The sequence below is a fragment of the Aplidium turbinatum genome, chromosome 6, assembly GCF_918807975.1.
Source record: "Aplidium turbinatum chromosome 6, kaAplTurb1.1, whole genome shotgun sequence".
In the NCBI taxonomy this organism is placed as follows: Eukaryota; Metazoa; Chordata; class Ascidiacea; order Aplousobranchia; family Polyclinidae; genus Aplidium; species Aplidium turbinatum.
Genome location: NC_137477.1, coordinates 2,724,145 through 2,751,917, shown reverse-complemented (window position 1 = coordinate 2,751,917; position 27,773 = coordinate 2,724,145). Strand labels below are relative to the sequence as shown.

Genomic DNA, 27,773 nt, shown 5'->3' with positions numbered 1-27,773 from the left:
TACAGAGTCAAAGTCGCCGTGAGAGTACGGCCTTTCAACCAGAGGTAAGAAAACAATTTAAAGACAGTGATCTAGTCAATAATGTGTTTTGCTTCAGTGTGTCGAGTTTGGTATACAAATAGACATATCCATGATATTTACAATTTTAACCTAAAAAATAAGGGAACAAGTCTTTTAGGCGCAGACAGTTAGGCGCTGGTCAAATAGGTGCGCACACTGTGGCGTCTAGATAATTAGGTTCGGAGCACTGTGGCGCCCATTCATTTAGGTGCTATTCCTAGTTAAGTCTGCAGATTGTATCAGCTTGGCAGGTAGGGCAATGCTTTTCACACAAAATCTTATTTTGAACAGAAAAATATGTCATGGCTTCCGTGCGTGAAGCTGCTTAAACCGGCAATGCTTTTCACACAAAATGTTATATTGAACAGAAAAATATATTGTCTTTTAATGCGCGTGTTCGGCATTTATTTGTTGTTAGTTCAGGTTTGCGTCGGCGAAAGCTTTATCAATAAATACTCAAGTTTCCAAACATGACTGAGTTCACTTTTAGTGAGTCAAATAATAACTACACTAAACATCAGTAAAAAATATACCGTAGCCTATGTTCAAGCAGGTGGTAGGCTTGAGTGAAGAGTAACTTAGTTTTCCGTCAAAACCCCGACTAGGTTTAATAACGAGCAAAGTCACACCATTATGCTTGCAGCTTGTAGCCAGGGTTCATATGCCCTATAGAAATGTATTCATTGTAGTAGAGTGTTGTCTCATACGAACTCGCCACACGACCAATCCATTCCGAGTAGAAGTAATTGCGAAAGATAACAGATTAAGTAAGGTTCCATCTGGCTGCAACCTGTGTTCAGGATGCATAGCAAATGTCCTGTGGAGATGTGCTAATATCAAGATTAGTAGAGCGTTGTCTCGCACCTCATCTCCACACGCGCATTAACAAAACAACATTTTATCTTTCTGTTCAATATAAGATTTTGTGTGAAAAGCATTGCCCTACCTGCCAAGCTAATACAATCTGTAGACTTTACTAGTAATAATAGCACCTAAGTGAACGGGCGCCACAGTGCTCCGCACCTAAATATCCAGACGCCACAGTGTGCGCGCCTATTTGACCGGCGCCTAACTGTCTGCACCTAAAAGACGTGGACCCAAAAATAAACGTGACCGTAGTTGAGTTGAGCTTAATACAGTGCATTAGTCTTGATTTAAGCATTGTTTAATTGTGCAATGTGCATTTAAGTTGTAGGCCACAGTGGGTTTCATTTTGATGAATTGATATGAAATGGTTACCAGAATATTTTTGGCTCTAAGCATAGACTTTAAACTGATAGTAGAATACTATTTACTAATAGCTCAAAGCTTCTATAATTAGTAATTAATTCTCCAAAATTAGTGAGTCATTTAGTACGGTAACTTAAATTTTGAGTTTATTATTTTATTTCACAAATAAGTGTTCTTCGTGATTATGCTAAATCTATTAATTATATATTTGCAACTGCACTGTGTATGTCTTTTCTAGGGAGAAGGATAGAGGAGCTAAGTTGGTCATAGAAATGAAAGGAGCCTCGACCTACATACAAAACCCCGATACTCCAAGTAGGTGTTTAATTCTTTATACTTTGTGTGGCGATAATTGTGAGTCATCATTGCTATGCTTGCTTGGCTTGTCAGCATCCAGATAGTCCTTGTCTCTGTCAATGCATTTCTATGAGTATGAATACATCGTATTACGAATTGTATTATGAATACATCACCCACGAATTCATCCTATGAAGCTGACACATGCCACAGCACTTCAAGCAGCGACATTTCCAAACCAATTAGCAGTGATACTTTTCTATTAATTGTTCTTGAGACATAGTGCAAACCAATGTTAAAGCAACATTTTCATGTCTTGGATGCTTCAGCTTTTGTTGCTATTTGATTACTGGTTATTCACTGCCAGGATAGATCTCCTGGCGACCTATATTTAAAGCTTTATTTATTAATCACTAATTGAACATATGAACGATCAATAAGTATATTATCCAACCTAAAGCTATATATCTGTGAGAAAGTAATTATCTAGCTACGTTCTTATTCATTTCGGTTAAATATGCTTTCCTTGATATTCACTGAGGGTGTGATTAGTGTTTGTTTTGCTACGCTATTATGTCATCATAGGTATTTTACAGTTTCTTTTTAGGTCAAACATTTAGTTTCAACACTTTGTATCCTTAGTCAATTGAAACGCATCTGGGCTCACAATATGTTCTTTGTTTTTCAGAGGATGAACCGAAGATGGTGAGAATTATTGATAAACTGATGTATTGTGACATCATAAACGTATATATCGCGTTACTAAGAAGCTATTCGCACAACAGGAAGCAGCATTCTACATGATGGGTTGCTTCAGTGTTTCTTAACAACGCAACATTTTCTGCTTTGAGTTTCTCAGACAAGGCCAACGTTTAATGGCAAGAAAGATAGATGTGGTTTTGCTGATTATTTGTTTTATTGTTTGTTGTGTAAATGTCACGAGACGCTGTGGCAATGCAATGATTATTAAAGTCAAAAATTGTAAAATAAAGTCTGATGATAAAGAGTGATTTTATGGTCTAGCAGATTTGCGTAAATGCAACATTTCAACAATTATATCAATTTTTATTTTATGTGCAATTCACTATATTCAGTTGATAAACTATATTCTTTTTTTTTCAGTTTGCCTTTGACTTTTCATATTGGTAAGTAAAGTAGGCGTCTTATGAACTTGCTTTGATCAAAAGTACACTACTAAATTTTCAGTAAGTTGTATTATTTAATAAGCAAATGCACATGGCAGTTTTGAAAATGTGCAGTGTTGATTGTGGTGGTTTCAGCAACATAGAGTAGAAATTTGTGTGCGAGAATTAGCAAACGGTTATCATGATCTTTCCAGTCGGTTTCAATGATAAGTTGTGGGCTTCTTCATCTTTGAGATGCACATTGTCACAAAGCAATCCCTTTTTTTTCCTCATCAATCGGTGTGGTCTTCTGTAGATTTTTAGTGAAAAAAAAAATTAACCAAACAAGCCGTTTGACATTCATAGTAAACAATAGAAATAGCTTCCTTTTTGTTGACGATTTTTCAGTATATACTGTTTATAATTCTGTACCTAACCGCTGTCTCACACATAGAGAATTATTGTCCTTATGAAGTGCGTTTTGCCCTTTAAACCGGTATTGTAAGGTTTTTGAGGCTACTACTATCATTCTTTGTTGTTGTTGTGTTTCAACAAAGGTCGCACGACGGATTTGAAGACGTCGATGGCGTTCTGGAAGCTCGTAACGACAAGTACGCGACGCAAAGGAAGGTGTTTGACAACCTGGGGCAGGGGGTACTGGACAATGCATTTGAAGGTGGGACATCAGCACAGGAGTTTCTAACTCTTTGTACTAACAGTGACCAGTTTGAATGAGCCTACTGGTTACCAAGAAGCGTACCACAAAATGTTTGACTCTGGTTCTAGTGGTTCTACCCACTTTTTATTCTTGGTTGACTAACCAAAGCGACAAACTCAATACTTTATTGTTCTCAATACCTTATTGTTATGTTTATAATTAATAGATAGGGAGTTTTAAAACTTCTGTTCTCCGCTCTTCTGTCACTAACTTGGCAGTTATTTTGGATTGTCTTTGAACAAATTTATGCCAAGGTTTTTTTGGAGAAGGTGTCGCCTGTACACAGAAAGTTAGCCGAACATACTTATTTGATAAAGCTTGGTAGAGAGTTTGCTTTGTTGAACCATAGAGAAATAAAACAAAGTAACTTCAGCGGGTTTAACATGATGTATTACATACACAAATATAACATAGTTAAAAATAAACTCAAACGTTTTCAACACGTACGTGTGTCCTCATCAGGAATTACATATCTGCAAGATACATAAAATGAAAATTGTAAGGTAAATTTGACTTTGCACTGTAACTGTATTATTACTAACGACAATGCAAAGTCAAGTTTACCTTACAATTTTCATTTTATGTATCTTGCAGATATGTAATTCCTGATGAGGACACACGTACGTGTTGAAAACGTTAGAGTTTATTTTAATTATGTTATATTTGTGTATGTAATACATCATGTTAAACCCGCTGAAGTTTCTTTGTTTTATTTCTCTATGGTTCATACTTATTTGATTCCATGACGTACGTGGTCGTCACAATTGAAAATTAAACATCTTGATCAGAGGTCACCAAGCTACGGCCCGCGGGCCGGAACCGGCCCGCGAACTCATTTCATCCGGCCCGCCACGTGCTGCGGAAATAACAGCTGCACTGCAACTGTTAAGGAAAAAAAGTGAAAATTTTTTTTGTTAAAATTGTGTGTTCTTATAGTTCGTTGTTGTATGTTGAATTTGTTCATTTTTCCACCAGGCAGCCTACATGTGGATTGTTGGTGTTCTGTTTTTATCATTAGGCCACCACAAATGGGGACGGCCTAGGCCAAATTTGGAAAGATGTAATGTTTTTTCAAGAGCACGATGCCCTGTAGTGTATCACAGCAGGGGATAACTTTTCCAGCAACCTTTCGATTTTCACCACAACTTTGCTATTCCACCGCTGACTTAGTTATTTATTGTGCTCACTTCAAGTCGATGGAGACTCTAAATAGTTGTATATCTTTTCGCAATTTGCATCCGGCCCGCAGCTGTTAATCTCGCAGCAATCCGGCCCTCAGAGAAAAAAGTTTGGTGACCCCTGATCTGGATGTTGTTGAGATGGCTTCGATTGGGAAGTAATTGTCCATCACTCATGTCTGTGTGAATAGAAGTAAAGTTTGGGCTTCCACAAAGGCGTTGTTAGTTATGTCACAATTGAGTAAACACATTCCTCTGACATAATAACCCGATTTTTGTTCCAGGGTTTTGGTAACTAGCGAAACTTACTTTTTCAAAAAGCGTTCTAGTTTTCGAGGAAATTACGTGCTACAAGGAACATTGGTAAATTAGAAAATGTTGTAAATGATAGGGCTTTGGTAAAGACTAGAGCGTTCACTTTTACTACCTCAAACTTGCAAAGTCATGTAACACTACTGGGTTCATCATAAAGCTACCAAACTCCACCATTCATTGATATAGCAAGCTGTTACAAATGTTATGCAATACTTGGTAAGAATTACAATGATACTAAACCATGCCGTAACAAGTAATAACATGGGAAGGGATAAAAAAATCTCAACCGGCTTTGCTGTTCAAGCTCGTTAAAGGTAGGGTCGTTTAAACCTGTAGGTGTGATGGACAGTTACCTTCGATCGAAGTGATCTAATTCTTTGCTTCCTTTATGTTTTAGCTACCATCTAAGTAAGTTCGTATGCACGAAAGAGGTTTTAGCTCAGTGTGGTTGATCTGTCCAACGGTGCGATATTTACTTTTTGATTTTATGACTTTTCATTAAATCAGAAAGTTGTGAAATTTTCAAGCAATTTTTTTTTTATTTAAATATTTGATATCCCAAGTTTACATGCGTGGCGGTCGATGATGTGTTTTATATTTCACGGCTTGTCTTGATACCGCGCGTCATGCAAACACCGTAAACTTCCTCATTTTGAACTTTCACCTATGTATGTTCACCTTTCACCAGCTATATTGCGATGTTATATCATGTAGAAATGTTTTTTTTTTTTTTTTTTACGCGTGCAGAGTTTAGTTGATGGCATATCTCAAATTCTCTTCTTTGTAGATTCATTTACATTGTTGAAATAGTTTTGAGGAAAAAACTCCCAATTGAACAAACATGTAAAATTTCTTCCATTTGATATGATTAGTTGGTTAATCCTAGGGAACCGTAAAACACATTTTTCTATACTCTGATATATATTTATAGTTTTATAGCCAAGCTTGAACAAACATATATATTTTAATGAGAACTGAAAGGCCTTGTTGCAGGCGGCATAGTTTAAAGACTGGACTACCAGTGCAGTGCATGATCTACCAAATTTTTTGTTGTTATAACTTATAAAAGTTGTGAAGCTGACTTTGTAACCTACGCCGTGAAACCTTAGGAGCGTAAACCTCATACCACACTAGAGTGGATATAAGAGTCGACCTGACCTTCTGGTGATGGCACTCCTGTGCGTTCTTGCTTTTGTATGAGTCAAGTTGCCTTTAACCCCATCTTAATACGAGCTGTTTTCGTACGCGGAAAGCACGTCATGGGCTATCTCGGCCCCGTGCTAATTAATCGCTTATAACGGAGCTATGAAAATCACAGAGCCAAAATATTTTACAAAATAATAGCCATGTATATTGTGCATATAGAAATTAAATTTTTACCCAACAAATTCATTGAGATAAATTATTTGAGATGAAAAAACGTCAGTAAGTCGGTTTTTATTCTAATTTCTCGAAAATAGCTTCAAAATTAAAATGTTTGAATTATAACATAAAGTAATGCTAAACTAAACAAAAAATTACTTTTTCTCATAAATTTAAGGCATTTTTGGGCGTTTTTACATTTCAAAGTAATTGTACTAACATTTGTATTGCACTAACATTAACATATATATAAGAAGCATTGCACGAAAATGTCTAGCCACCTGAGACGAAATGCTTATTGTGAAGGGCAGGAAGTTAGAAAAATGACCAGTTTAGGTTTAGACAATTGGCAAAAAATAAAAAATAAAAGTCAAGAAATTTCACATTTCTAGCATATTTCCTTCTGTCAAATATTTCACTATCAAAGTGGGGCGTCTTCATAAAGCCCCATGTCGCTACAGATAGGGTTAAATTTTGTCCACAAGATTATGCATCAAATTAAGCAACGTTTTCATATCATCGATATCACTACACACACAACGATTGAAGATGTTCCCCTTCCATAAACACACACTGCCTGTTACCACGGGATGGATCTTCGTACATTTCAAGATGTTACATGTCATTCGCTGTAGCGACGCCATACCACAGTCAGTTAAGGGTTGTAAGGCAATGGTTCAGTCAGCCAATCGGTCATTTTTACATGTGCATACGTCGAATCAATGTAAAAAAAAGTTACTGATGTACTGGCTGCAGACTATTCCAGTGCATATACCAGCAAGTACCTTCAAATTTTCCAGAGTCACAATTCTTGATACTGCCGGTGTTGATCGGAAATGTATATTTGATCGCTTTCAGCGCATCTGGCGTTCCAAGCGTTCTCTATGTTTGGCTTGTCTCCCGCGTTCAATGTTAACAATTAGTTTCATTATCACCTCACAAACGGATGTTTGCACAATGGTATGTTTTATGTTTGTCTGTGGAATTGACAAGGGGTTTGCATCTTCACCTCCAGAGAAGGAAGGCTCCTACACAATACGTGACGACATATTGCCAGGGGAGAGGGGAAACATAACTGAAATAAACTTGTTGGCCCCTTTTTGAGTTTGAAATACCGTCCAAACATCACTGACGACACAATTGAAATGTCGCAATTTAAACCCGTTGGGTTTGTCTTGTGGAATTTAAATAATCAAAATGTCAGATTTGAATTGAGCAGCCTGCCACTGACCACCCAATAATCGCCTGATCGTTCCGGTCAAGAGCTTTTTTAACATAATTTTTAACGTATCTTTTATTGTAATGCGATTGATGTGCATGATCCGCTATTACGACCACTTATAGTTGCGTATTGCGGGTGGCCGTTTTGGTGAAGCTCCGTTATGACCATGCACAGTACCATCTCTTCTGGGATACTAAGTGTTGCTTGACTATTTTAACTTGTCGATGTTTCAACAGGTTACAATTGTTCTCTCTTCGCCTATGGTCAAACTGGATCAGGGAAATCGTTTTCCATGGTCGGGTATGGAAAAAACAGGTAAAATATCGCGACGTTTGAGTGTTTTTTTTTTATAAAAAAGAAATATTTTCAGTCCAAGAGTCAATAATCTTGTGATTGATCAATGGAGCCTAAAAGTCCCCACAATTTTATTGTCCTAAAAAGGCATAAATTGCTACGTTCAGTATATTTTTTTACAAATCCACTCTAAAGCGAACTTTGCACTTGCAGAGGGATTGTGCCAATCACCTGCGATGAACTCTTCCAAGCCATCAACCGGAACAATGACGGCACAGTAAGTGGGTTCTCGTTTATACAGATCTATCAGAATCTACTTTTATTTAGTTGTTAACAACTTTTCTCCTCCTGGGTTCAGTTCCCGCCTTTGTCTGTTTGGATTTGACCGGGTCTGTGTCAGTGGAACAAAGCATCAAGAGACCACCAGGATTGAATTTCCATTTAGTTTTAGAGCCTTTCTAGGTTGCATGGTAAAAATTGAATCACAATTCCGTTTCACATTAACCTTTGTCTAATACCTGGTTTTGTCTTGTTTTTTTTAATATCAAAGTCATGTTGGAACGGTTTACTTAACTTAATAATGATGAGGCGTTTTTATTACCAATCATTAAGTTTCGTGCATCGTTTTGTTTGTTTTCGTTACGACTTAACAACGATTTGCATGATGCGTCAGCGGAAACTGCTGTTCGGTTACTCAGTCAAATATTGAATAGCACTGCACCTCGTGCAAGCTGGTATTGTTGGCCTGGTAACGTCCAACTGGTTTGGTTGGAAAGAGATTGTTCTTTAGGTCGCCTCATGTGCCAGTTGATGTCAGAACGCATTTCATGTTAAATTGACTTCTTCAACGTTATTGAACGAGAAAGTGATATTTTGCGCCTTGTTTTGTGTTTAAAAAGGTTTGCTGATCGCTGCCGCCTTGGCGTCTCTGTATAAACGAAAGTCGTTAAATCGTTCTTGATCTTCGACATTGCTAAGAAATATATCTAACTTATAATTAGATGACGTCAAACTTCCCGATCCTTTTGACAAACTCACTTTTGTTGAATTGCTTTGTGGCGTCATATTTGTTCGTTGTCTCTGCCCAAAATTTCTTTGTCCAGCGGTTGCGCCTCAGCTGCGGTCGCTCGCTGTCTATTGCGACTACTTTGCAAACAAAGATGGCCTGGTATCTAAACTGCTCACTGCTCAGCTGCTTCTAGAAAATTTGCAAATAGAAATCACTGGTTTGCAAACCAAAAATTCAAGCGTAGGCGGATTAAATTTTTTTCGATTACACTTGCTGGAATATGTTAGGGCTACTACACTACCGGTGTACTGCACCATATTCACTTGCCGCGAGGCATCGCTAGGTGTCTATATCTATTTATCTATCCAGTAAATTGAAGCACTATTACCAAAGTAATACTAATATACTGCTAAAATTTGTAATTGAAAGTGTATTAAGAATCACAAAACGTTGCAAGATGATGGTTTGTGTGAATAACTTTTCTTTCTAGTCATTCAACTTCAAGTCTTACAAGTCATTCTAGTTCCAAGGTTGCTTTGAATTGTTTGTACACGTGACGACAAGCCCTTACCTCGCTCAGCACGCATCTTGGTCGTAGTTCATTAATGCTAAATCCTCTGACACACTTTCTATCAATATTTAACATGTAAATATATTCCAATGACTCTATCAGTACTTTAAGTAAAATATATGACTTGTTTGACTTATTTCTCCAAAATAAACGAGGGCCCAGAACGACATATATCGTTGTTGTAGGCGCCATAAGTTGTATACCACTGACCAATGCTAAAACACATCAAGCCAATTCATACATACATGCATTCACTTTTACTGCTGTTCAAAGTTGGCTTTTAAACGGGTAGGTCTATTAAGCGGGGGCCGATGTTTTGCCACTCCCATGCTTTCAGGAATCCCGGACCGGACCAAAATGAGCTTAAAAAACCGGGACTACTGTAAAACCGAACCTTTGATATTATTTATTGCAAATAGTGAAGTGGAGAAAGATTTTCCCAACGGTTTGTCTTCACTCTGATTGATTTCCTCTGCATCCAACTTAATTCCGATTTCCTTATTCAGAAATTCGAAGTCACGTTCTCAATGTTGGAGATATACAACGAACAAGTTCGAGACTTGCTCACCAAAGACAACCCCAAAGGGGGGTTGCAGGTGCGACAGAATCCCAAGCTGGGGCTCTTCTACGTCGAAAAGCTAAAGAAGGTCGCTGTGGGAAGCTACAGTGAAATTGAAAGAAGAATGGAGGAAGGCAAGTGAAGACGTGACGTCACGCGAATTGCATGACGACTTGTGACGTCATGACTTCAAAAGATTGTGTATGCTTTTAGTACATCTGACCGTCATGGCTTTTCTTGCTTCGTCATTGAGATAATTACGTTTTTTCATTGTCAGTTACCACTTGTATCTCCATCTCAATCTTAACCTGTTTCTTCAGGAACCGCAAACCGGACTGTTGCTTCCACTCAGATGAACGCCACCAGCTCTCGGGCGCATACAGTGGTGACTATCACCTTCGACCAAATCATGAAGAACGAGGCCGGCCAGGAGACCAAGAAAAGCTCAAGCATCAACCTCGTTGATTTGGCTGGTAGGCATCTTTTTTTAGGAAGCAAAGATATTTTTGTTGATTGGAGGACTTTCGGTGTTCCAGTTGAATTTCTATAAAGCAACAAGATTAAATTGCGATTGTTAAATTCCTTTTGTGGTGAGCAAGTAAATAATTGACAGACATCACATCAGCAGCAGCCGGTGCAGCAATCACAACAGCAGCCGGTGTTCGATACATTCCACTTACAATATCATTTCACAAAGTCATCTCCATGACCGGGCCGCGAAATTTTTTCTCCCACGAACTTTTTGCTACTTCACATAGAGTTTGTATGTATACCGTGTGAATGCAATCATTTTTCGTTGGCGCGTTTCGTTCAGTGGTTTCGTCTTTTTTCTGATGTTCGTGAGGACATTGGTTCGACGCCCATCGAAGTCAACTTTTTTTCTTTACTTTAATTTCTGCGGTGCACAAAGGCTTTTCAAAAAAAGTAAGGTTAGGGTTAATTTTTAGTGTGAGGGTTAATTCTTGATCAATTCGGAAAATATTACTTTTAGACTAATGACAAGAATCAATTTCTTTTCTCAACTTTTTTAAACTTGACTAGACTAGTTGTGTCTCCAGGCTACGTTTTTTTTCAAGTTCAATGTTTAGATTTGAACCTGGAGGGCGAAAATCGACTGCTGTGAGGGCGAAAATCGGTAAAAACAGTTACGCGCGCCGCGCGGTAACCAGTAATGGCTACACTTACAGAAATATGCAAATGCGACAGAAAGTTCGTGTGAAAAAAATTTCGCGACCGGGCCTGCGTCAGTGGTTTAAAGCGTCCACTAGTTTGCGAAACTGCTAGGGTTGAGCTTTCAAAGGCTTTTCATTCCTCTAACGATAAGTAGCATGATGTTAGTTCACCAAATGTTTCTCTGAAATAAAGAAAAAACGTTTGTAAAGCTTGAAATTCATTATTTTTTAAAGCTTTTTGGAAAAGTTTTCAACAAACAGTAGTAGCAGCATCACGTCGTCTTTCACAAACACAGCAGCAAACAGTTCCGAGCACTTATCGATGATGAATCTTTTAGGTTCGGAGAGAGCGGACAGCACCGGAGCCACTGGCGACAGGTTGAAGGAAGGAGCCAATATCAACAAATCACTTTCTGCGTTAGGAAATGTGATCTCTGTAAGTTATAGTGGAGTGTAAACACAACTCGGTTGAAATCAGTTTGTTTCATGGTCTGACAAGTTACAAGTCAAGTTGATCTTGAAATTGGTTGTTGGCTTTGACAAGTTCTTGCAAACAACCGGTATCCAGTTTATTTGGTGTTTGTTTTGTAACACATTCCACAACTTACAATGGACTGTGCATCAGTGTGCGGCACATGTGCTACACTTGAAATGGCACAATACAGTGTTGGCACGCCCGTATTATGACGCTGCCAAGCAGGAACAAACTTTAGTGACATTTGTATGAAGTTTTTGATATAGCCTAACGAGGAATCGAACCCAGACCCTCTGACACAGAGCCGAACTTGTTGTCCACTAAACCAGTGATCATGTTCATGTATCAACTTAACAATACTTGGGTACTTTAGGCTCTGGCGGACTTGTCCATGGGGAAGAAGAAGGTTCTTGTTCCTTACCGAGACTCAGTGCTCACCAAACTGCTCATGAGTGCTCTCGGTGGCAACTCGAAGACCATCATGATAGCCGCACTATCGCCTGCCGATATCAATTATGACGAAACCCTTTCCACTTTAAGGTTGGTGTGCTCTTATGTACCTACATTTCTTTTACTTCATTGCAAAATTACCTGATAGAAGTGTTTAAAATAAACATATTTTGAAATATGATTTTTGCAAAAGGTTCCGATCACAACATGATGACGTAGATATCACAATATGATGACGTAGAGATCACAATATGATGACGTAGAGAATATGGCGCTGTCTTTCAATTATTACAACGATACCCGACTTAGGCTGGGTTAAGGTTATGAAACCGCTTATCTCTACCCAGGCTGTAATAAATTGCGTGGCTTTAGTTGCTAGAGTGGAAAGGCGGTCGAGGAAAAGAAACTGGCAACCCTACTCTTGTTACTGCCGAAGACTTACTGTAATTAGAACATTATCTTTTCACCCCCAAATGCTTGGTACTAAGTATAGGACCACCAATTGCACTTTGGCATCTTATATTCTGTATTCAATTATTCATACGTATATCCATCTTAAATCTTTTATTCTATTTTATATCCTATCTCCTATATCAGACATAGTTCGATGAACACACAACCCATTGGCTGCTGCGCCTGGATATAATGTGATGTAACCACGTGACCTGCGGCGGCCTCAAACGCAAGAAGAATATCTCCTCTATCTAACCTAAGTTGACATTTTCTATACCGAATGCATTAAAATGAATGAATTTGAATCTATTCCAAAGGTCACGCATGAATGAAGTTACGTTTGTTAAACCTTCCTTACGTCATCAGGTACGCTGACAGAGCGAAGAAGATCAAGAACAAGGCCGTTGTTAACGAAAACCCGATTGATAAATTGATCCGGGAACTTAGAGAGGAGAATGAGAGGTTGAAGAAGGCTGCAGGAGGAACTCTTCCTCTTCAAGCTAGTCAGCCAGGAATGAGTCCGGAAGGTGAGAAAACGATGGAGCTCTGAGGTCTTTTGTTTGAAAGACTCTCCACCAACTGCTAAATTTCACTTATTCACTCATCATCTTCACATCCGGGATCGTGTCTTCACATCTTTTCAAAACTGTATCTTTCGCTTTGTTTCACAGAAATTGAAGAGATGCGACGCAAAATGCAGGAAGAGATCCGAGAACAACTCCTCGCCAACCAGCAGATGATGGATGACAACATTGGATGGGATGCCAAACTCACTCAGGTTTGTTGACTGTTCCAAGTCCAGGTGCAACGTCGCGTGGGATATGAGTGGTTGGACTTGTTGTGTGTTTTCAATATTATTATTATTATTTTATCCTTGGGGTACAGTAATCTAGTCGGAAGTACAGTAATCGTCGTCGCAAGTAAACCTGGTCGTCATGGTGAACTATTTGTGGTAGCTTAGCGTGTGGTCGCCAAAAGAACACACGGAATTTTATAATTAGAAGAATAATCCAACTTAAAAATGTCAACGGTAGAGACAAATGAAGATGCAGACAACTGGTTGACCTCTGGTGTTTCAGGTTGAAGACTAAACTTCTTTGAAGCATGAAGAGTAAACTAAAACTGTGTAAAAAGCGTTTTATCAACAGTCGCGGGAAGAAGATGCAGTGCTCGAGAAGCAGCACGGGAGTGGGAAGATTACACAACCTCACTTTGTCAATCTCAACGAGGATCCCATGCTCTCTGGAGTCATCCACCATCCGGTTGTGAAGGGGAAGACGACGCTGATCGGAAGGAAAGATGCGGATCCTTCTCCTGACATCATCCTCACTGGGCTGAGGTAATTAAAGTGACGTTTTTGTGACGTAATGATGACAAGGCTGACATGCGTTAATAAAATTTCGCTGATGAATGATGACTAGAAAAATGCTAATTCGATATGGGAATTTTCCTTGAAATTTTTTAAGTTTATTTCTTGCCTTAACTTAACTGAACAAAAGTCTGATTTGCAAATAGTTGAGGTTTGTACGTGAGAGATTGTAGGTGAACTCATCACGTGTTTCGTCTTTCTGCACACTCCTCAGCATCCAGAAGCAGCACGCATCCATCTCCTACAACAATGATGAGATTGTGATAAAGCCTGGCAGCGCCGGGGCTCGAACCAAGGTCAACGGAGCTCCTCTGACCGGGGAGAGAAAGCTCGAACATCATGACAGAGTGTTGCTGGGTGGGTAATATCAGTATCATTATGTCATCATTGCCACCGATAAAATATACCAAATAGATTGCCATAACGTCTCAAAACGTGCTTAGTCCTTCATCCGGCTCCATTTCCATCCATCGCAGGCGTCTTCAGATAACAAGTTTTGGTTTTTCTCAACTTGTTCTTCACTATTCACGCATCTAGTTGACTTGCAATAGGCAAAAAAATTGTAGGTTACTTCTCTAAAATAAAAAGGTGATTGATCTACCAGATGAAAAATCCCTGATTCCATTCTCGTGCATGACCTCACAGCTATGTTTTGCAATACGGCACCTCCAGATACGTTTATGGCATGCATAGCATATAAGTAAATAATTTACCATGAAGGACTTTTATGCATATCTGACCATAAGTGGAAAAAACTAACTGGAAAAGGCGATCTGGTACTAAGACACTTCCTCAAATGGGCGGTCTGCATAATACAGAAGCAATCACTAGGTTTAGACTGTAAAAAAAAAAACAACTATTAATTAGTTTTCTTATTCATATCTGTTACCACATAACTGAGTAAGGTACAGATAGAGTAATCAATTGTTCAGTTCAGTTTATTTGTTTTGTTGGTGAAAAAACAAAATTATTCAAAAACACAACGAAACTCAAATAATTCGCACAAGAATGGCAGCGAAACACCAAAAGATCATCAAAGTCAGCTGCCACCCAAACATTTAAACAAACAGCACCAAAATTCAGATACAATTGTCAGTATATTAATCAATCGATTCTCCACAGGGTCCAACCATCTGTTCATCTTTGTCAACCCCTTGAAACCGGACTTAGCAGAGGGGGTTCCTGCCCACGTTGACTGGGACTTTGCCCAGAAGGAACTGGCAGAACAAAGCGGTTTCGCAACTCAAACGGGAATGACCAAAGGTAAGAGATGAGTTTTCCAAGCAGACATCAACCGCCATCTGACATTTATGTTTCTCACAAGTCAATCACCAATCAAGCTTATTATTGTGTTCAACGGGATGCGTAATGTTTTCGGTGGGTTTTCTAGTTCGTAAATGTAAGTCGTTAAAGTGATGAGTTTGAAACATCAACAATATTCTCTCAATTATCCTGGTCTCTTTGGAGCATGCGTGTTGAGATACTGAGACAACATGATTACGTCACGTCTGTTATTTACATTTTATGCCGTCATCAAACCTCTGTGGTCACGTGACTAAGGGTTGTCTAAAATTGTTGTTTGCGACAAGTCTGAACTCCGGATGTGGATTGCTTGGTCGTCTTGGAGCATTCTTGGAATATCGGGATATCGATTTTGAGATACAAATTAAAATTCATGTTCGACTTCTTGTTTGGAGAAGATGAAATGAACCTGATGCCTGGATAGCCTCGTCTGGAGTAGTTGGTAGTTTCCCATCTCCAAGTACGAATGTCATGTTATGGACTTTGAGGTGCAAATTCTTCATCTGCATTCATTTTAGATCAACAAAGAGCTCAGGAGCAAGTCCTTGAGCTGCTTCCGATGATTAGTGAGGTGAATGCAGTCTCGGAAGAACTGAATAAATACCGACACTTTGAACTAGTCCTCATCTCAGGAGGGTATCAGGAGGAGAAAGATAAAGGAACCAAGTAAGTTATTTAGAACTTTTGTTTCTTTCAATGCTTTATCCTTAACCCGAGCTCACCGAAGTAAATTCTTCATCCAGGGTTGTATTTGGCATCTTCTCTGAATTACACAAACTCTTGAGACTGGAAACACAATTAGTAATAATAGTAATGTTAGTTTTTATATAGCGCTGTATCCATCGCAGAATGCGTTGCTTCTCAGCGCTTTACAAAGCAGACAGTGTCAATGACAGTGACAGTGTCAATTGAGTAGTTTTTTTAACTTCATTAATATTTTATAATTTCTAATAAAGCGGAGGCATCTTCCTCCCTCAGCATTCATTGAAAGTGGTCCAGTAGTTTCAAGTCATAGTGAAAATACCTGTACCTAATGCTTTACAAAATGATTAGAATTAGATCCAGATTTATTTTCTATTTATTACCTCACACCTTTAAATAGGTAACATCTCGTCTTTGTTTTTCTGCAATCGATTGTGTCAACAATTGACAGCGATAGACATCGTGTTTTCCCATCAGGCTAGGCTCATCAGTATCGCACCACTAATTTCAAATAGTTTTCGACCGCTGCTCATCTTTGTTTCTAATACTGATCATGGCCTAATATATCTCCCAGGGTGATGGTGAGAGTGAAGAACCTGCTGAATGGAAACATATGGATGTGGGAACGCGGGAAGTTTATGAACAGGCGATACATCATCCAGGTGAAACAAACGGCCTAGATGCTTCACAACAATATCTTTGGCTATTGGCAAAATTTTGTTTCTTGTCTTTGTACAAGCTCTGAGGTTACCAACCTGAAGGTTGAAAGTTCGATACCAGCCCGTGGCGCGCGACGACTTGCTTCTGTGAAGAATCCACAGGGCATCGGCACTAAATTGGCTTCATATTTCTAATCAAGTCGTTCGTCATTACTTGCAAGTGTTACGTTTTTTATTCAAACTTTAAATTAAACGTTCCGGGCCCTTGAAATAACAGCAGGTAGCCGCATCCCATTGTGAGCAGACAGCCGGCAGTGTTGCGCAACAAAGTCACAACTGTTCGCTTTCATCATTACCAGGAATTGTACCAGAAGTACGTAGACGGCGATGACGCGTACAAGAGTATCCCCTTAAAAGAGGACCCCTTCTACGACCCCCCCGAGGACATCATGCTAGGGACGGCCAACGTCTTTTTGCAATCTCTCTCCTACGTGCTGGACTTCGACGACAAGCTAACCATCACCGATTATAAGGTCATTTTATCATCCTGGTATTTGCGGCGTTTGAGAAAGTGTATGAACCTTCAAACTACAAATGTTTAAACTTTATTGCAAAAGATTCCGTTTTTTGTTGACCATTAGCAAAGTTGAGCACTCTATATTATGGTGACCTACCGCCGACATAAACAGAACCTTATGTTGTTCAGGGCCAAGAGGAAGGCACCATGTACGTTGCTGTCACCCCCTGCACTGCTAATGGTCAAGCATTGGATGAAGAAAGCTTCATAGAAGAACCGGATGAATTGCTGGGGAAGCCATACCACTTCAGAGTGAGGATTGCATTGATGTATTGATCAGAAACAAACGCTATTTCATGAAGTTTAACGCAATCTTGACTTGCTAGAATTAAAAAAAATCTTTACAGTCATATATTGGTTGGTATATTTTGGTGTAGTGCACATCCAGACAGCAAAATTCATCATTTTTACACTGATTTAAAGTCTAACAAATGACGAATTGTGCTGCCCGAGATAACACATACAGCGCAACTGTAAAAATGACAATGTTCAACCTCGTTTCATAACTTTTCAGGTTCAAATTCGTTCTTCTGAAATCAACAACTCCAGGTTCAGCAAAGGATGCTACATTAAGTACAAGACATATGGTGATGAGACAGTGGTGTCCACGAAAGTTGTTAAGGTAAACTCCCTTAACTGATCCGGTTTGCCCGCTGTGTTAGCTCCCAGTAAAATGGTTGGAATCTTTGGCTAACCCGAGTATAAATTGGTTGGTTTGGTTTGGTTGGTTTTGAATCTTTATCCTCGGACTGACAAAGCCTTGATTGGTTATTCCTGGTAGTTTCCCATCCTTGTAGAGGCTTTTGACGCAGGGCTGGTTACCGAGATTGGCAGAGTGAAGTTTCCGATTGTTGAAGTGTTGTTGCCGGGAAATTATTCCATTCACTAGGTGCCGCTGAATGGAGAGCAGTCCTGAAATGCGTTGCTCAAGCGCACACCCCGAGAGTCGAACTTGCGCCGCGTGATCTTGAGCCTGGCACGTAACCACTGAGCTAACGAGGCGGACTAATTACAGCCCCAAAAGTAGAAGCTAAACTGATGTTAGCTCCATAGAGCTTTCTGCAACTGAACTATTTCCATTATCAATGCTACAAATCGATTTGTAACATTCATCATGTGCCGTCTCCGACCCGAAGGTTGGCTATCAATTGCTTCCACACGTTTCGTTCTTCCACTACTTGTTTTGCTTTTCCGATGCTTGGCTAGTCAGCCCACTGTTCTACACCATCTGCCCAAGTTGTAACATTACTGACGATAATAGTTCGGTTGTTGGAACAGTTTCTCACCTGGCTTTAGTTTCTGCTTTTTGGGTTCTGTAATTTTTGTTCAGAATGTTTAATAATCTTGACTTCTTCCAGGATACTCTGTCTCCTGAATTCAATCATAACAGAGTAGTGGTCATCCCTTCCGTCAATCAGGAGCACCTGGACTACTTCAACAACGGATCGATCACTTTCTTTGCTTATGGGATGCAGGTCGACACACCGCCTAGCGCCAGCCTTAAGAAACTGACAACAAAGGTGAGTTCGTGTCGATAGACTTATGTTCAATACCCTGTCTGGTCATACCGAAGATGTTACAAATTGGCACTGAATTTCGGTTCTGGTTTAGCTCTTAAGATTAAAGAAATCTGTTTAGGATGTATCCAACTAAGCCTCCATACTGCTGCACCGGCACTGTCCATTTTGTAACTTCTGAGAGCAACAAGTATCTGTTATATAAAATTACACATTATTTTTAACACTGTTTTTCAAATGATGATTAACAGATGGTTTCGCGTAACACGAGACTTGATCTTCTTGTCTACCGCTGTACACGGCGTCAGAAATCACTGTCAATATCTCAAATATTGGGAATTCATGAGCCCGGGTTGTTATATGTCAACGTGACATTGTTCCACATTGTTCATCGTCAACTGGTTCTGTTATAATCGTAAACTTTTCATTGTAGGAAATATTCTGTACACTGCATCGCTTATTTAGTTTTTCATAAATCCGTCATTAGATGTTGGGAACATGAAGCATATTTGTCGATAAAAGATTATGTTAGTAACCTGCTAGCCTGCACCGTGCTCTGCTTTATATCTTTGTTTGCTTGCACAGGAACTGAGGGATATGGACGGTCAAATGTCAGCCCCCCTAATGAGGCGGTCGTCAATGGCCCAATTCAGGCCGACACGTGGTGACGCTCAGATGAAGTCTGAAATCCATACATTGCAACGGAAATATGAACGTTTGGAGAAGAAGGAAAAGCGGATTCAGGCAGGTTTTTCGGCACAATTTTTATGCGAGCAAACTTCGATTTTCCGTCTGCACTCTAAATCCGACCAATTTTTTATCCTTCATGACAAGCCTTAAATTGCTTTCAGCTCAGACTTGTAGTAGATGAACCATAGCATGAGATGAGACCGAGTAGAACCCAAAACATAACAAACCATCAGCCTCATCTCGAAGCAGCCATAGGTTGCTTTTGCCAATTTGAGTTATTCAGAACATTTAATTTTGGGTTATATTTCCGACTTCAAATAAAAACCTATATCTTTGGGATTGAAATAAGAGTTTTTGTGCCCGATTCAGACCTAAAGGTGTTGGGCCCTCCTGTAATCTTTGGACTTAGGCAAGAACGTAAAGCTTTGGTAGTTTTTACCGAAATATCATTTGAACATCACCAAAGAATTCTTATGCGTTAACTTTGCCCATTATTGTGAAATATTCAATGAAACTTTTAAGCTGAACTATAACCTTTGACCCTTGCGCTCAACTTTGTCATCCTGTCTTAACAGCAACTGTGCGAGGAATGGAGATCAAAGCCTAAGGATCAACAAGACTTTGACGCGCTGATGCGAGCCATGCACGCTGTCGCTTATAGCTCAGGGAATAAACTGAAGAACCGTGTTAGGCTCATCAATCACGTAAGCATAACGTTGTATGAATGTTACATTAACCTCAGGCGCGGAGATGCATATTTAGCAAGGCTGCTAGATGAATTATGATTTCCACTTTGAGCTTTATCTCCGCCCCGCCCTAAACTCAGAAGGTCTGTACTTTCGCTAATAATTTTCCTATATTTAACCTGTTGTGGGTATTCTGTATTGTGACTCCAAGTGACCCTCGTAGCTTTTCGTTGTTGTAGTTCTCGCAAAGTGTGGTGTTAGTTAGTTAGCATTTGAACGCAAGTTTCGATTGTTTGACTTGATGACCGTTGCTCCCCCGCCAACAAATCAGCTGTCTGTGGACGTTGAATCAATGTAAAGACTGCCTGATATGCTGGTCGGGGTCTGATGTGTGATCACTATAACAGCATCCCAGTTTTCTTATGCAACAATATGTGATTGATTATTATTATTCCAAGTTAAATAGGCGCCTGCAAAGATCACTTTTGCATTGAAAACGGTTTAACGTCTCAACCACTTACGTAAAAATAACGAGTTTGCTCATTTTCTCCATCAGCTGATCCAGGCCCAGAAGTTCGCTCGGAACAACCAGGAAGTATGTTGCCATGGCAACCTCACCACTGCCTGCGCTTGCCCACTCATAACAATCACGTATTGTGACGCATCAAGATGAAAGTGATAGGTCAATGCCAGGCTGCGCCTTCATCTTGAAGTGATCATCTCACATTTGATTTCATCTGTGTTTGAATGGCGCTTGTTCACTTTTAAACAAGTCCCTTCCAGGGTTATCAGTAGGGGTGCACAAAGCGCGGCTGGTTATGACAGCACAATGTCATCTGTTCCCCAATTCATCCATCCTCGGTTATATCTGGAACTGTTGTCGAAATAACCGACTATACTGGAAATTTGCGTACTCATACTTTGGACGAATCCAAGCTTAGTATTGTAATACTTTTCTTCATGGTCAAATCACTCTTCATCACACTGGACTGATGGGGGATTGCAGGCAGCAACCTAATTCAATCACTGGTTTATTTTTACTCAAATTATCACGACAAATACACTGGTACATTACATAATGAAAGGAGAAAGCAAGGAAGCGAAAGATCTTACGAGATCACCAAGTCAGCTTCCACCCCATCAGTATTTTACAGAAAGTGAGATAGGAAGGCAAAATTTGCATTAATATTTATACTAATTGTTTTATATGCTGTAAAATTTGCGTAACTTAACGTTTACAATTTGGCAATTTCTTTCAATTTGTAAGTTTTCTTCCCTTCGAGCCTGCGTCACCTTTCTGTGGTTAATTTTTGCGGCTTAGAAGCGACAGAACTGGCCCGTGACTGATGTACTGATGATACGCAGGACTCGTCAGATGCATTCAGCGTCTACAGTTTTGAACTAACGGAGGATATGAGGTTCATATCAGATCCGGTCGAGGGCGCTATAGAGGAGGAGGATGAGAATGATGACGTAAAGTTGTGTTTGGGTCTTAACAGTATCGGCCCTAGGGCCTCAAGTGGCCGCGAAAACATTGATTCTTTGACAAAGCATTCGAGCACGGAAAACAGTAAGCTGCCTTTTGGTGGGAAAGTGACGAAGATGTTGCATCCGGTAGATGGCGTTGAAGTAAGATCTACGTGGTATCGCTACATTCTTCATGTTTTACTTCAATTTGGGAAAGATTTCACCAATCCACCAAATTTCTCAATACAGTCATTGAAACAAATCACTTTTGACTTGTAATCGTTTCTTCAACATTCATTTTACGCTAATTTGGCGTGTCAAATTCCAAACTGCAATTTGCTAAAAAATCATCAAAAATTTTCTTTGGTGAAATTTTCCCAATTGACTTGGTGACGTCACAATTGCGTGTTAGTTGGTGTCAGCACTGGACGTTGTCAATTGCGTTGAAAATTACGTTAATTTAATGTTGAATAGTGTTGAGTTACGGTCGAATACGTGTAGAATTCCAAGCTAGCTGTGGTTATCGCATCATTGATGTCTCCCAATCTCTGCACGTCGCATGTCTTGTCGTCAGTGTTGCCCGTTGTGCTCACATAGCTCGATATCTGGGGGGAATGTATTAAAGGCCTTTTTCTGAAATTCCTGAAGCACTCAAACACTAAAAGCTGATAATGTGTTTACTGCAATACAGACCGGTCAGATGGACCAAGGGCTTGTCAGTTGGGTTAAGGGACTTTCTGAATGGGTTAGAGACATGTAAGCTGTATTAGGGACTTTTCAGATAGATTGGGGGCTTGTCAGCCTGGTTACCAACTGGGTTGAGTACTTGTCAGCCGGAATAGGAACTTGTTAGCTGGGTTAGGGGCTTTCTAACTGGGTTAAGGGCCGGTCAACTGGATAGGAGCTTGTTAGCTGAGTTAAGGACCTCCGCTGGGTTAGGGGCTTTCTAACTGGGCTAAGGGCTGATCAGCTAGGTTTAAAGCTTGTCAGCTGGGTTGAGGGGCTTGTCTGCTGAGTTGGGAGGTTGCCAACTAGGTTAGGACTCGATTGTGAGACTGTGCGCGTCAATCAAAGTGCTGATGTTGTTATCTGGTTGGGTAGTTGTGGCAACAAATTTGCGTTCATACAACGAAGAGTCGCACAGTCAATCCTGCCAGCCTTCAGTTCACGTGCTGTGAGTTTCTCAATGAGATAATGAAACGTATAATTTCTCGTTGTACTTCTTTCCCAGCCGGAATACGGCGATACTGCCAGACTTGGTGGCCCGGACTGCCACGAACTGGCAAAATTCGTTCCTTTGACATCGAATCAATGTATTAAAGACGTATTTTTCGTACTAGATTACTTGACATGACAATCGCCTTGTTACTTCACTACTTTAAACCCTGCGACCTTCGTTTCAAATGAAACCAAACCGATACCGCAACATGGCAGAGGTTAAAAGGTAGAAGCGACGAAACGCGAGTGTTAAAACTTGTTCAAGGTTAAACCGATGTAGGGTAACGAGTACGAAGGATTTATTACGGCCGCAACGTCATCGGGTAAATTTTAAAAGTGAAGAAAGATGCAGCTAAACCTGAAAAACATTTACCAAACTGAAATAAACACGATGCAAAAATGACATAAAATAAACAAAAAAGAGCAAGGCGAGATAGACAGTTTCTATGCTGGACTCCATCCGGAGCTCGACGCGGATCTTGTTGTTTCGTACACGGAACTTCTCCTGATGGACACTGACGGATGTAAAAACGCGTCGCAATTGTTTGGAAACCTTAGAAATGAGAGATGTTTTGAACCTATTGGAACCATAACTGAAACTCTTCAAAACCCCAACTGCACGTTTGCGAAGTTGATCTAAAACTTAGATCAGGGGTGTGCAACCTTTATTACAGGAGGGCCATATATAAATAACTGGGTGAAACCGCGGGCCGCACGTTTATTTAACATATGGTTTCTAGTAGTTGCAGGAATAAAAATGTATTGTTTTGTTGTTCTTGTTATTCTTATGGCATTATTAGGGGTTATCTCTTTGCAGATATAATACGTCAAGACGCATAATTTTCTAAACAAAACTGTTGTTCAAATTTATTGTCACACCGACTTTATTTTCAGTTTAGTGAGAAATTTGCAGCTGTTTTTTTTCCGACTGCTTTTTCCCAATCAATCAGTTCAAGTTGGATATCAGCTGGTGCTTTGTCACTGTCCGTGTTGAATGGCGAAGAGAATATATCAAACAAATGTTCATGAGATTTGAAGTCCTTGAAACGAGCCAAAAATTCATACAACAATTTTTCAAGTTGGTCTGCAAAGTCAGTTTTCTTCTCAGGATGCATTCCATAGTCTCTCAAAGTTGGAAATTGGAAAAATTTTCAATCTGCATGTGAGCTTTCCAAAGTCGTAATTTGTTAATAAAGCCTTTTACGTGACCATACATTTTTACGTTCCAAATGATTAAATACAATGGATTTGCGGTGGCCGGTGGGAGATTTCTAAAATGATTAACAGAAGGTGCTAAATCTACAGTAGGCTACAATAATCCACTCCACAATGAATTGTTCACACGTAGGCCTATCAGACTAAACTAAATTATAAACACGTTTCGCGGGCCGCGCACAATTCAAAATTGGCACATCTTCGCGGGCCACACAATTTTTCTTCGCGGCCGCACGTTGCACACCCCAGACTTAGATGAACTAGATCTGTCCGGTGAACAAACACAGCTCTGAAGGTTGTGTATTAGAAAAGTTCTGAGACAAATCCCTCTGCATACGATTTGCAGTGAAGGCCGAACTGGATATTGATGTCTACTGACGTCAGTGTTGCGTCATCACTTGTAATCGGGCTTTCCCGTGTTAATTTCACGTGAACTGAGACGCTGAGGCTTTTCCTATGCTTTGGCTTTGATTTGCAGGAATCGTTTGCTTCAATGTTGTTTGCATTGCTTGCTTGGCATCTAACTAACAACCGTGCCTCTAACAGGCAGTGTGGTTAACATCTTGTTTTCTAATACAATTTGGGTAGAAAGGTAACTTTTTTAAACCATAAACAGACATAACCCAGCAACAACACTACATTTAACATTATAAAAACAAACACAATAGGCTAACGTTTTCGGCTAGTCATACAGCCCTTTTCAAGCCTATAAGAAAAAATATTTTTAAAAGAAATTCTAAAGAATATCACTATCACCATGTTTTAAAAATATTTTTCTTATAGGCTTGAAAAGGGCTGTATGACTAGCCGAAAACGTTAGCCTATTGTTTTTATAATGTTAGATGTAGTGTTGTTGCTGGGTTATGTCTGTTTATGGTTTTGTTTTCTCGTAGTGAAGCTTTGATAGCGAATAACGTAGGTTGTAGGTTGCTGTAGCACTTCGAATGAATTGTATCTCCATGTTGATTATTGTTCCAGACCCATCTAATTAATTTTGTGTTTTCATGATTCTTCTTTGATTTCGTAGTGTTTTCATCTCTTGCTTTGCTTCTGGCGACATTGGCCTGTCCGCACAGACAATTGATTGATTATTTCACTTTATCTGATAATGTCACTAATTTATTATGATGAATAAACTTTAATAAAATTATCAATAAGTTAACAGTAACAACATCATATCATTGACTGCACTCTGTGAATCTATGCCAGGGTACCCGAATGCTTGTTGCTACAATTCATCTGTCACTGCGTTCCTCGTGCATGGCTTGATTGAGGTGGCTACAATTTTGTCTAGTTGTATACCGGTACTAACTTTTAGAATAAAAGTATTTTATTCCAATAAAAACTTTTTCTGATTTTGACAACTCGCCAAACCAAATTTCTTACAAGTAATGAGATTTCATAATTGTTGTATCATTTGTGAGACAATTCCAAATCCATTTGCAGGAAACGCATTTTCTATTATTTTCAGGGATTGCCAGAAGAAATAACCTACACGTTTCTGAAGATTTAAAATAGTAAAATTTTACGAACTTGCAGTAAATATTTTATAATAAGAGCCAATACAGCCTCCAATCAATTAGTCGCTTTAAATTTTAAAACAATAAGAAAAATTTACTGTTTTATATTCATTGATTTGTCTTATGCAAAAACGATGGCTTCTGTGAAGAGACAAGTTAACTTTTTGTGGTTGTAGTTAAATTTATGTTCAAAATTTAAAGCGTTCTCTTGCGGCGCCTGGAGATTTTAAGTTTTGCCAGTAGGTGCGACTCATTTCTTCTTGTTTCTACAGATCATCCAGGCCGGGAAACAAGTCGGTGACAAATCCCTCGTTGGGGGAAGCCCCGTTAGGAACGGCCGGCCATCTTCCTCTGCCAGTGGCAAGGACCAATCGAAAGTGTGCGCTGTCATGTGACTTTCTTTTTGACTAATCACGCGCCAGGTAGACGCACTGTGCAATGCAAACGTCATTCTTATTGATCACGTGATTTATGCCTGTGTGACGTCATTTTTCTCAGCTGAATGTTGATCAACGTTATTTTTTGTTCACAAGCTAAGTCAACGTTAAGTACTAGTGGTGATGGTTCAGTATTAATCCAGCTACCGTGGAAACAACGTCATTTACTTTAAAATAACCTCAGGTCGTGAATCTGTCGCAGTTTCTTAAGACATTTTCGTTTTATTTTCAAGTCAAATCTTTCCTCTAAGTCTAACGGAACGACATTAAAGAAATTTCTTTATTTGATTGAAAGCGCCTCTAGTTTCTTAGCAAAGTTTATAGCTTCATTCAATGTTGGCTCGTGCGGCGTTATTCGATGCTTTGACAACGGCTACTTGCTTCATAACGTGAATTGAACTCACGTAAAACTCCACTGACGTGTCCCCCAATGCAGTCTGCTTCCATTTGATCACAATTGCCCCGTTTCTTTGCAAAAAGGTGTCAAACTTCTCAAGTCAATAGTTCATTTTTATGTGAGGCTATTCTGTTGTTTTTTATTTTCCATTTTTGAGCCCCCGAACCCAGCACTTCTTTAACTTTTTTATTGTAATCTTGACAGTATAGTGCTTAAACCATTAACTTCCGCCTCCCACAGTGCATGTTGTTTGAATGAAATTGCAACATAGTGAGATATGATTATGTTTCTACGTATTTGGTACTTTACAGCGCTCCGTGAAATTAGTTACAACCGATTAATAAATTGGTGGAGTAGTTGATCCACGGGGGAGATTGGTTTACTACTTTTCAATACCCCTGATTGAGAAACCCTGTCCGCATGACACCATAGCAACAGTAGCCTACTTTCATCTTGATAGATTTCATTGTGCTTTAGTACACATGAGGCTGCCTTGTGTTGTTTTATAGGAGCTTGCATTTCGCGTTTTTATAAGACATTGTATATTTTTCATCTGAGTGCAAGAAAGATATTGTTTGAATATTTTTGATAGTTTATTGTTCGTACGGCACAATAATTCACCAGTTTACTTATTGTGTTCGAATCAAGCATCATTTGCACTTAACATACTTTTGTGTTTTGATGTTACTCTGTAAGTACAAAACTGCAAGGCAATATGAACTAAAGTTGTTTTATTTTGCTGTAAGGCTTGACTCGGCACCCTATCGCTTTTATTATACTTGTAGTAAAATTTTATTGTAGATTTATGGAATGTATTCTGTTTGTGAACAGAGGTGTCAAAGTATTGTGCAGTTTCATTCTATTGGGAATGCCCGGCAGCATTCCAACATCAGATTTCGCATGGGCAGTTCAGTTGCTATCTGGTGCTGAAGCAGAAGGCACTTTAACATGCAGATATCCAATCCATGGACTTCTGTCCAATCCAACCACGAACCAATGAGATGCTACGTTATCTGTCCAACTGTGACCATTCCAGCATTCAGCCAGAGAATTACATGTAATTATTGCTTTGAACTTTGTTTGGAAATTACAGAAGAAAAAAGAGCTATAACAGGGGTGGGAATCAAACCCACGTCAATGTAATGAATACTACCGCCCTAAGCCAATGCGCTAAGTCAACCGATGGCAAAGCATCGATTTAATTTAGCTAGAATTTGCGCTTTTCCTTGAAGACGTCATGAACAGCGTAGCTTCTGATTGGTTCGTGGTTTATTAGAAATCTGCTTGTTAAAGTGCCTACCTGCTGAAGCTGCCACACTAGTTCATTGCTTCATGTGCGTCGCGAAGGCCCTTTATGAGCGGTTTAATTCAATTGTCGAACTGTAGACTCGTAATCATTTTGCAGATCATTGTGTTGGTAATTATGACTTGCATAGATTTGTTTATATATTTCACTAATAAAACCAGAAATATTTTGTTAATTTTCGAATTCCCTGCAAAGGCTTCACTTAGCGATGCACTTGTTAAC

The 27,773-nt window shown here is 39.5% G+C and overlaps 1 protein-coding gene across 1 annotated transcript; it reads left to right on the top strand.

Annotated features, from left to right (window-relative positions):
* On the top strand, positions 1-27,661 carry LOC145771488 (kinesin-like protein KIF28). Its single transcript, XM_082583181.1, has 26 exons — positions 1-44; positions 1,529-1,605; positions 2,276-2,292; positions 2,710-2,732; positions 3,269-3,387; positions 7,743-7,821; positions 8,014-8,077; positions 9,887-10,073; positions 10,260-10,412; positions 11,450-11,547; positions 11,960-12,126; positions 12,856-13,016; positions 13,161-13,267; positions 13,638-13,828; positions 14,073-14,215; positions 14,981-15,121; positions 15,679-15,826; positions 16,437-16,524; positions 16,881-17,054; positions 17,228-17,350; positions 17,613-17,720; positions 18,457-18,618; positions 19,201-19,359; positions 19,881-20,009; positions 20,548-20,586; positions 25,684-27,661. Exons 2-26 carry the CDS (start codon positions 1,563-1,565, stop codon positions 25,804-25,806), a joined length of 2,946 nt encoding a protein of 981 aa, XP_082439307.1. The 5' UTR covers positions 1-44; positions 1,529-1,562; the 3' UTR covers positions 25,807-27,661.
* The last annotated feature ends 112 nt before the right edge of the window (positions 27,662-27,773 follow it).